General features: G+C 43.9%; 1 protein-coding gene across 13 annotated transcripts; it reads left to right on the top strand.

The window, feature by feature from the left end:
* The first annotated feature begins 273 nt into the window (after positions 1-273).
* On the top strand, positions 274-8,997 carry LOC125515714 (uncharacterized). Of its 13 annotated transcripts, none has more exons than XM_048681237.2 (18): positions 274-1,722; positions 1,838-2,031; positions 2,212-2,286; positions 2,858-2,913; positions 3,493-3,564; positions 3,639-3,734; positions 3,872-3,904; positions 4,449-4,511; positions 4,597-4,692; positions 4,777-4,857; positions 5,466-5,528; positions 5,614-5,709; positions 5,793-5,873; positions 6,465-6,536; positions 6,642-6,737; positions 6,823-6,903; positions 8,030-8,140; positions 8,212-8,997. In XM_048681237.2, the coding sequence occupies exons 2-18, from the start codon at positions 1,844-1,846 to the stop codon at positions 8,709-8,711; spliced, it is 1,860 nt and encodes a 619-aa protein (XP_048537194.1). In that variant the 5' UTR covers positions 274-1,722; positions 1,838-1,843; the 3' UTR covers positions 8,712-8,997. The 13 variants fall into 13 exon arrangements, with proteins under 13 accessions (XP_048537194.1, XP_048537184.1, XP_048537236.1 ...); XM_048681227.2 differs by having other exon boundaries at positions 5,466-5,537; XM_048681279.2 differs by lacking the exon at positions 1,838-2,031 and having other exon boundaries at positions 274-962; positions 5,466-5,537.
* The last annotated feature ends 1,879 nt before the right edge of the window (positions 8,998-10,876 follow it).

Here is a 10,876-nt window from a genome sequence, read left to right as displayed (position 1 = left end):
TTAACCTCAAAAAACGCATTAGGCCCTATATAGATGGAAGAAGGGAGTACCACATATGAGTCAGGGCACAAAAAAACACCGGTTCTATGCCTAATGCGTAACGCGAAGCACTGATGCTCGAATTTGGTTGCAATAACAGCAAAACCAACAGGTGGGGCCCGCCTGTCAGATTGACGTGGAGTGCCTATGTGGATAATTCGCTCAGTTGGCCCAATGCCCCACTTGTCAGCCTCTCTCTTCTTCCTCTCTCTTTCCCTCCAATCCACCAACCCCCACCACTTCCTTATCCTGCACCGCTGCCGGAGCCCAACCCCAGCGAGATACCCCATCACCAACGAGCTAACCCGTCGTCCCAGCAACCTAAAATCCGCCCCGCTGGACCTCGTGCCTCCATGGCCAGATGTCTCCCCGGACGAACGCATGCGTGCACTGCATCGGCCGTTGCCTGGCGGCGCGAGCAGTGACTGGCGGCGCGAGTTGGCAGTGAAATTGCGAGCAGTGGCGGGCGGCGCCTGGCTGGCGGCAAACCAGAAGCATGGGGCCGCCCCTAGGCGTCTCTTGCGCGGGCACATGCTAATTAATGGAGGCGGTTGCGGCGTCAGGCCCCATGGGCGCCATGATGGAGCACGTGTCGGCGGCGCTGGAGCTGTTGTACCCGGTGGCGGGCGGCGATGCCCAGGGAGGCCCTGGCCGCGCGCCATGGAGGGCATGTCCTGCGGCGGCCGCAAGTCTGCCATCGGCGTCCCCTGCGCTTGAGCCCACCATCGCCTTCATAGCCAAAGAATACCACCATGGGTGTCGCCTGAGCTTCTCCTTGCTGCAGCTGCATCGCGCGTTCCCCGGTGCACTGCTGCGCGACCTCACCTGATCCGGGCGCCGATGAAGATACGCCCATAGCGTGTTTGTTGAAATGCCCATAAGAAAATTGGAGAGAGAAAGAAGAAGACTCTAGTCATTGACAGGTGGGGCCCTCATCCAACTCAGTAAATTGTCCACACAAGCACGCCACGTCAGCCCGTCAGGTGGGACCTACCCGTCGGTTTTGCTTTTTTCCGACCAAATTAAACAATCAGTGCTCCGCGTTATTGATTAGGCACAGAGTTGGTGATTTTTTGTGCCCTGACTCAAATGTGATATCAAGTTGTTATCCTAACACCAAGTGTGGTGGTTTTAGATAAATAACTCCTTTTGAGACGAGAAGCTCGAAAACTACTCTCTTTGTCCCATAATATAAGCGCGTATTTGACACTACTACACTAGTGTAGAAAGCGCTCTTATATTAGGAATATCGGGTCACGAAGAACAAGATTTTAAGTTTTACTCGTTTTACTTTTTTATTCTCTTTCAAATAGACAACCCTGTATTATTGGGCCCAAATCTTGTCCGTGGTGGTGGTATGTCCAGTCCCCACCAAAAGCACATAGGCCCCTTTCGACGCTCCTTCACAACCCACTGGGCCGCGTTTCCTTCCGGCGCCGCCAAAGCGTTTGGCGTCCAACCCACGCACGCGGCCCCGGCCGTCTCCGCCGTGCCTACGAAGAGATCGAAGAGGAAGAGGAAGCGGCGTCGCGGCGCACCCCGTTTTTCCATTCTCGGCTTCCTCGCCCACCGACCACCCCCGCCTCTCCTCCCTCAGCCTATGCGCCGCCCCACGCCGCCGCCATTGACGTAAGCCCCTCTCCTCCCTCAGCCTACGCGCCGCCCCACGCCGCCGCCATTGACGTAAGCCCCTCTCCTCCACCGTCGCGCTCCCGCTCCGCTGCTCCGTTCCCTTCCCTTCCCTTCTCCCGCGTAGTCACTTCCGGTTCTCTCTCTCCGCGCGCGCGCGCTCGTGCAGGCACAGATGATGGGCTCCTCGGGCTCCGGCAATGGCTCCCGCCACCTCGACCCGGGCCGCGTCCACGAGCTCGTCATGCGCCGCAAGCCGTACGACCTCCTCCACTACCTGAATTCCATACCCGGGGCGTCCGAGGACCCGCACTGCCGCCAGATCAAATACGTCGCGGAGACTCTCCTGCTGCTCATGCGAAGGTGCGGTCCTCGCCTCTCGGTGGCGTCTCGCTTCATGGATCCAGCTCTTGCTCTGGCCCATGCGACGCTCCTTCCCCCGCTTCCTCCCGGGGCTAGCCGCCACGATTCCTGCGCCTGCTTCTCGCGCTTCCTCTAGTAGTAGGACTACTAATTTGGTTGCGTTGTTTTCTCGTCCTCCAGAGGTTTGGTTCCCGGAGACAAGACGCTGATCGTGGATTGGGCCCGAAACGCATGGCTGAACGCGACCCAAAGCAGGTTGGTACTTGAAATCTCGCAGAGGCTCGTGCTCTTCCTCGTAATGCCGTGTTCCTAGTTTCCTACCATGTGTCGCCCGCTATCTGTTCGATGTTTGTACCCCGAGAAATGGTCCTAAGCATCTACGGTTAGTTCCATCTGGTCTCTGGTGCCGATTTGTTGCTTGCGTAATGAGCGATTCAGTGTAGTATAGCGCGTATAATAATACTACAATTTTGTTATTGGAATGGTGCTCAAGCACTTGATTGATTTCCTTTAATCTCCTGTGCAGAATTTCTGCTACTCGATAGAATGGTTATGGCAAATTCTGTTCAGTTTTGTTCTGTAACTTAAAAGGTTTGGCTTAGTCTCGTGTTACAAGATAAATCTTCTGTCGAATTCTTTCCGTGGAAGTTATTTATGTTGGCAAGGCACCATCTCATTCGGGAAAAATGAAACCATCTTCCGTTTTACAAAAGGATGCTACTTGTGTTGCTTCTTAAAATGTTGATATGCTATCTCAATTAGCTAGACATATAATGATTTGAGTTTATCTCTGCATATAAATTAAATGTTTGTTCTATTTTTGCAGACTTTTTTCATCCCAGATGGTTGGTGGTGGTCCATCCAATTTTACTTCAGATGCAGGTTCAGCACTATAACCTCTAGCATATCTTCTCTTGGTGTCACTGAGCATTTTGTTGAACGTCATTTACAGATTTACCTGAGGATTTTCCCTGTTATGAGTTTATAACTCATAGATGGCCGTTTTTATTGGCATTTTGTCAAGATTATTTTCACAGTACATTGTATATGTTGTGAACGTATGACTGTACATATACGATCAAGATGATTGCCACAAGGATTTTATTTTTCTACTGCCATGTTTATCCAAGATTGAACATGCAGGTTTTGGTTACATTATCTTTCAGGTAATTCATTATTTCTCAAAATCCTATCAACTACTGCAAGCTTTTCTGACAGGAGGAACGTTTGCCAAGAGAAATTACGTTAGCAACTTAGTGTATAGCTGCTTAGTTTATCAAGTTGCTCTGCAGTCAATATACACCTATGGATTATGGTAGATATACTCCTATACTTGCCGGCAAGATTTCTGTGTACTGCTACTTGTTCTTTATCTACTATTTACTCTCATAGTAAGTCACAAATAGATCAAGGTGAATGGTTGTATATCTATGGTGGATGATCTGTGTCATTCTTATACAGGTTATAATATGCATCCACACAATTCAAGTTCATATTCTGGAAGGATGTTGACCAATGAACCTGGCAGTAATGGTATAGCAAAATTCGGTGTTTCACTTCTATCCGAACTGTCTGTTTCTACTAACCATCATGGTACATGTGTGCAGACTTCAGACATGCTGCAATGCATAATCAATTATCTGCTTCTAACCCAAGGAATCATACTGCAACATTTCCTCCACAGCAAGCAAACTCAACTGATGGTCGGTAAATGTTCCATGTCTTCCTACTCTACAATTTTTCTCCCATAAGTATGTATTTAGAACGATCATCATTCATGTCTGATGTGTGGTGATGCTTGATGGAACCCCTGCTTTTAACTCCGGAACTCATGCTTCAGCATATGTTCCATTGCGGAATAATTCTAAGCTTGGTTAGTAACAATTCCCGATTCCTTACCCTGCATTGTTAATTACCATGTTTATTAATTGTCATGTCGCTCCTGCTTGACATGCCAATTCACAAAGAAAGAGCGAAAGCCTGATGACTTGTGCGCTTTGTCTGTTAACTTGAAAGTAATGCTAACAAGTTTCTTGCTTTTTACCATGGTGACTCACGAGTGTGCTGTCTTGATACAGCAAGGAAATATTTGTTCGCTACTTGTTCATTCATATAGGGTAACTGAAAGGATTGCGATGATTCAAGTTCAATTTTGGCAATGTAGTCTGGAACGTTTGGAATAAATAAGATGGAACTCCTATCAACTACTCCCAAAGTTTTCTGAAACAGGACGAATGATTCTTAATTGAAACTAAAAGTTAGCAACTTAGCATAGCTGCTCAGTTTACGAAGTTGACAAGGTTTCTGTGTACCACTCCTTGTCCTGCATCTAATATTTACTTTCGTAGTCAGTCGCAAATAGATTCAGGTAAACGGGTGTGTATCTTAGGTGGATGATCTGTGCTATTATTTTACAGGTCATGATATGCACCCACACAATTCAAGTTCATATTCTGGAAGGATGTCGACCAACGAACCTGGTAGTAATGGCACAGCTAAATTTGGTGTTTTACTTCTATTTATCTGAACTTTGTATTTCTACTAACAATCATCACACATGTGCAGGGCTCAGAGATACTGCAACGCATAATCAATTATCTGCTTCTTACTCACGGAATCATACTGCAACATTTCCTCAACTGCAATTAAACTCGAATGATGGTTAGTAAATGTTCCATGTTTGCTTACTTTATAATTTATCTTACATAAGTATGTACTGAGCTGATCATAATGTCTGATGTGTAGTGATGCTTGATGAAACATTTGCCTTTAACCCTGGAACTCATGCTTCAGCATATGTTCCATCAGGGGGTTATTACACACTTGGTTAGTAGTGTTTCTTGTTTTCTTACCCTCCCTGCATTCTTGATACATCAGTTAACATGTTATTAGTTTGTCATGCCACTCCTGCTTGACATGCAAATTCACAGAGAAAGGAAAATCCTGATGACTTTTGAACTTTGCTTGTTAACTTAAAATTAACGCCGACAAGTTTCTTGCTTTGTACCATGGTAAGTCACGAGTCTGTTGTCTTGATACAACGAGGAAATATTTGTTTGCTGCTTATTCCTTCATCTCTTATTACTGAAAGGATTGCCAGTGCATTAGCGATTCAAGTTTCAACTTTGCCAATGTAGTCTGGAATGTTTGAAATAAACAAGATGAACTCCTATCAACTACTCCAAGGTTTTCTGTAACAGGACAATCATTTGTTAATAGAAACTAAAGTTAGTAGCTTAGCATATCTGCTCAGTTTACCAAGTTGCTCTTCTGTCAATATACACCTATGGTAAATATACTCGTATACTTGTTGACAAGGTTTCTGTTTACCACTCCTTGTCCTGCATCTAATATTTACTTTCGTAGTCAGTTAAAAATAGATCCAGGTAAATGGGTGTATATCTATGGTGGATAATCTGCGATATTCTTTACAGGTCATAAGATGCACCCACAAAATTCAAATTCAAATTCTGGAAGGATGTTGACTAACAAACCTGGTAGTAATGGTATAGCTAAATTTGGTGTTTTACTTCTATCTATCCGAACTGTGTATTTCTACTAACAATCATCACATGTGTGCAGGGCTCAGAGATACTGCAACGCATAATCAATTATCTGCTTCTTACTCACGGAATCATACTGCAACATTTCCTCAACTGCAATTAAACTCGAATGATGGTTAGTAAAATGTTCCATGTTTGCTTACTTTATAACTTTTCTCATATAAGTATGTATTTGAGCTGATCAAGTCTGGTATGTAGTGATTCTTGATGAAACATCTACCTTTAACCCTGGAACTCATGCTTCAGAATATGTTCCATCACGAGGTTATTATACACTTGGTTAGTAGTGTTTCCTATTTTCTTACCCCTATCTTACCTGCATTCTTGATAGTTTGTCATGTCTCTCCTGCTTGACATGCCAATTCACAAAGAAAGAAAAATCCTTATGACTTGTGAGCTTTGCCTGTTAACTTAATTAATGCTGGGAAATTTCTTGCTTTGTACAATGGTAAGTCATGAGTCTGCTGTCTTCATACAATGAGGAAATATTTGTTTGCTGCTTATTCATTCATATCTTATTACTGAAAGGATTGCCAGTGTATTAGCGATTCAAGTTCCAGCTTTGGCAGTGTAGTCTGGAATGTTTGAAATTAACAAGATGAACTCCTATCAACTACTCCAAGGTTTTCTGAAACAGTAAGAACATTTGCTAACAGAAACTTAAGTTCAAAACTTAGCATAGCTGCTTAGTTACCAAGTTGCTCTGCAGTCAATATGCACCTATGTTAAATATTCATATACTTGTTGACAAGGTTTCTGTGTACTGCTCCTTACCCTTTTATGTGATATTCACTTTCGTGGTCAGTTACAAATTGATCAAGGTAAATGTATGTATATCTATGGTGGATGATCTGTGTCATTCTTTTACAGGTCATAATATGCACCCACACAATTCAAGTTCATATTCTGAAAGGATGTTGACCAACGAACCTTGTAGTAATGGTATTTCTAAGTTCGTTGTTTTACTTCTGTCCCCTATCCTCTATACCTCAAAAATAAAAACGTTGTATTTCTTCTAACCATCATGGCATCATAAAATGTGTGCAGAGGTCAGAGATGCTGTAATGCATAATCAGTTATCTGCTTCTAACTCAAGGAATTATACTGCAACTTTTCCTCCAGTGCAGGCAAACTCGAATGATGGTTAGTAAATGTTACATGTTTACTAACTCTACATTTTTTCTTACATAAGTATGCATTTGGACTGATCATCATGTCTGATTTGTAGTGCCACTTGATGAAACATCTGCTTTTAACTCCGGAACTCATGCTTCAGCATATGTTCCATTGCGGGATAATCCTACACTTGGTTAGTAACATTTCCTGTTTTCTTACCCTGAATCCGTGGTGCGTCACTTAACATGTTTATTAGTATGTCATGTCACTCCTGCTTGCATGCCAATTCACAAAAAATAAAGAAATCCCAATGACCTGTGAACCTGCCTGTTAACTTAAATTAGTGCTGACAAGTTTCTTGCTTTGTACCATGGTAAAGTCATGAGTCCACTGTCCTAATACAACGAGGAAATATTTGTTCACTAGTACTTGTTCATTAATATAATACTAATTGAAAAAAGAAAGTATAAAGAAATATTTGTTCACTACTTGTTCATTAATATTTGTTCACTACTTGTTCATTAATATTTGTTCACTACTCCTGCTAGACATGCCAATCACGAAAAACAAAGTATATTATTATTGAGAGATTGCCAGTGTATTCGTGATATGATTTTCTACTTCGGCAAGTAGTCTAGAATGTTTGGAAAATTGGAATTAATAAGATGGAACTTCTTGCTACTTTTCGATGATTTTACCATTTGCCCACTTAACTGACAGAGTCGATAAGCCACCGGGCATGTTTGCTTTATAATACAGTGAAATCTAGTGGTACATATATATAGATGCCTAGTTACCATCTAAATACTTCGTTCATCCTTTGCATGCATCTGTGCTTTGTTGCTCTAATTCAGACATGTTTATTTTGCACATATTATGAGTTTATGTTCAGAGATACAATATTTCTGTATTTTGTCTAGTTGAATATACACATTATGAAGCAACACTGGAATAGGGGTCCTATGAGGTCACCGCCTCACTGGCACAGAACCCAGTGAAAGTTTTTTCTAGTTCATTCTGAAAGATCATTTCTAGTCCACCTATGAGCAGATAGAATAAGCTATCACAGATTCTACCTTCTTTGCCACCTCTATCTTGTACTCCCCTCAAAAAACGTCTTACATTATGGGACGGAGGGAGTATATCCAAGTAGAGGTCGAAACTTGAAATAACTTCTGAGTAATTAATTGCATTTTTCCTTGATTTTTCATGCAATGCTATTTCAACGAGAAGGTGAAGCCAATTATATTGCAGCAATGTTTAGTAATATGCTTTGTCTAATGTTTTATGTGATGGTTCTTTCTCTGATGTTTTTCCAGCACAAGCATTCAATGAACTCTTGGATAATATTTTTTCGCCACAAAAGCATGGTACACGGACGGTCGGACCACTATGGCCGTGCCACCCTGGGTCAGAGCAGAAAAGAAAAGGTTAAAATCTTTATTGACACTTGTTGTTTCCAGAAGATTACATGTGCATCAACGTGTGTGTCATATTGCAGTGCTGCCCACAGTAGATATCAAAGGAAAGAGACCTGCATCGATGAAGGTGACGACGCTGAGGTTGAACGTTGCTTCTTTGGTTGCAGAGGATGGAATTAATAGTGCTGCAGGGGTGTTGATTAGGAATGGCAGCACGGCACAATTCGTCGGTGCATCATGCTTTAGTCCGATACTACGCAGGGAGCCAGCTCTTCTGCTTGCAGCTGCTTGTTGCAAAGGGATCAAAATCGCTCTGTCCTATCAACCAGCTAGTATCACGCTGGAGTCCCATCTGCTCCCTCTGCTCAACCCGCTATACGCCTCTTCGGATCAACCGCCAGATGTAGTGCAGCTGAAAGAATTCCTGAGCCAGGGATACCCACATTTCGTAGTCCGGGACATTCCAGAAGAATCCAATCGTGCTGCTTGTGAGTTGGCTCTCAATGTTTTGCACCTACGGGAGTCCTATATGTTCTTCAATGATCCGCCAGAATGGCTTGTCCCTTACCTAGATCAGTGAGCTTAAATACTCTTTGAGTTTGAAAACGATTCACCGGCTACTCAGTAGAAAGCTTCATGGTGTAGGTAAATGGCAGGTGCAAGCTTTCATCTTGAGTGTAGTACTGTAGATTAGATATAGTGAAGTTGAAGCACACATACAGTAACGACGTTCTTTCAACATCTCACATACATGGATAGTGTCTTGTCTGTCTTCTTGCTGTACTTGTGCACCCAGTTGTGATAGGTTGTGATGTAAACCTGGATAGACCATATACTGATGAATAGAAATGATTACAGTTGTTCTTTGGTGGTTGTTCACTTACTCTATCGATCAGTGTCCTGCTTTTCCTACAACATCTTTCATGATTCTACTCCCTCCGTCCCATAATATAAGAGCGTTTTTGACACTACACTAGTGTCAAAAACGTTCTTATATTATGGTACGGTGGGAGTATGTTTCTTTGGTAATTTGTATTACAAATGTCATGCTACATTTATATAGTCTGATATATTAGTACTAGTGTTTAGAAAGCCTGTGCTGTGCTGGAGACATTTTGTGCCGTATAGTACAACTTGCCCTCTGTACTGGGAATTCCCTATACATACATAATTTCTTTCTTTCTATACAAGTATCTGCTTCAGGTTATTTGGAATGTAAACCTCGAATAGTTGAATGTAGCTTCCTGAATATGTGTCGCAAACATAGGGCAATTGTTTTGGATTGCTCCTTAGAGTTGTGAGATTAAACTATATCCTTAGCATGTGTGTTGTTTTTGCTCCATTGTTGTCTATCTGCCGGGCACTGTAGATGCAAACGTGACGATGAGTCTGTCCTGGCACACAAGGAGAGCCGGTGTCCAAATTGGAGTTTCTTAGAGCATCTCTAGTTCATCCTCCATAACTTTAATTCTCCATTCTATCCCCTATCCCTTTTTTGTGGAATTAAACCTTCATCTTCTTGCCTTTCTCCCGAAACTTAATCCCCCCAAAAATTCTTTTCCTTCAAAAGTTTGCGTACAAACTTTATTATTCGAACATATGCTTTCATAACATATTAATTTGAGACTTAATCTAGGATACACATAAAATTCGTCGTTGCACAATAAGAACTGTTGTTGCTGATCTAGGGTACATATTACTAAGAACATAGACTACAACCATGGAAGGCGAGGACACAAAACATAGGGTTCTCAAGCTGCGTCACGATCATCAGGATCAACGCACCCTCCCCCCCCCCCCCCCCCCCCACACCCCCACCATTAGCGCCTAGAGAGTCGGCAAGTGGGTTGCGGACCTGGCTGGGCCAGAGGAAGAAGCCGTGGAGGGAGCACCGGCGAAGTCATACATTACCCCCTGGATGCCCATGTGATGGGAAGTAGCCCAAATCAATACCACATCCAACATCTCGAAATCTAAAATCCATAACGAAGACACCGCGAGCAATCAAGACGACGACTACATGAAGGAAAATGACATCCTGACGTTGTCGCCATCTGATCCGAAGAACTGAACCTAAGGCTTTCCCTAGTGCTCAAAGAGGGGCACAGATAGAGGCCATAACAACGCCTTCATGAAGGAAGGCGACACCCGCAGGTGTCGATGCTGCCAGCATTGGCAAACCGAGCAGGATTTAGCCCTGGCATATGTCTGAGCAACCTCAAAACCAACAGATTAGTATCCAAAGACGAGGAAATCAGTCTACCACTGCAAGAAGGAGAGTTGCGCCCGCCACCGAAGATAAAGGTGGCAACGGGCGCCGCCAGACGCGCGAACTTTGGTGCTAGCGGAGAAGCACAAGGCATCAGTGTGGAGGAGGTTGGAAACATGGCGGGGCGAAGAGGGCGGCACAGGGGATGCGACGGCGATCGGTGATGCCAACAAGCCAAGATCTGGGGACGCACATCCGAACCGTTGGGGCGAACCTATGAGGACGCCGGCGAGCGAAGGAAGCTGGAGGGGAACGCAGCTTGCCGAGCATCGGACCAGAGCCGCACCAGCAAAGGACGTCGACTAGCCACAGACACCGGAGGAGACGTAGACCGCACTGGGCAGCAACACATCCCTGCGCCTCAAGGCCTCGAAGCCCAGATCTAGCCCATCCACCGTAATTCATAAACCACCGGAGAGGTAAGTTTTAGGGATCAAAAACTATGTTTTGAGGAAGGTAAACGTTTCCGATCGGTA

This window comes from Triticum urartu, chromosome 1A (genome assembly GCF_056163025.1).
Source record: "Triticum urartu cultivar PI428250 chromosome 1A, HENAU_Tu73, whole genome shotgun sequence".
NCBI classification, from domain to species: Eukaryota; Viridiplantae; Streptophyta; class Magnoliopsida; order Poales; family Poaceae; genus Triticum; species Triticum urartu.
This window is presented reverse-complemented; position numbering and strand designations above follow the sequence as displayed.

Coding starts and splice junctions, on each gene's coding strand:
- LOC125515714 (XM_048681227.2), top strand. CDS start 1,844: ATGATGGGCTCCTCGGGCTCCGGCAATGGCTCCCGCCACCTCGACCCG. Junction 2,914..3,492: donor CAATTTTACTTCAGATGCAG/GTTCAGCACTAT, acceptor ATTCTTATACAG/GTTATAATATGCATCCACAC. Junction 3,565..3,638: donor CAATGAACCTGGCAGTAATG/GTATAGCAAAAT, acceptor ACATGTGTGCAG/ACTTCAGACATGCTGCAATG.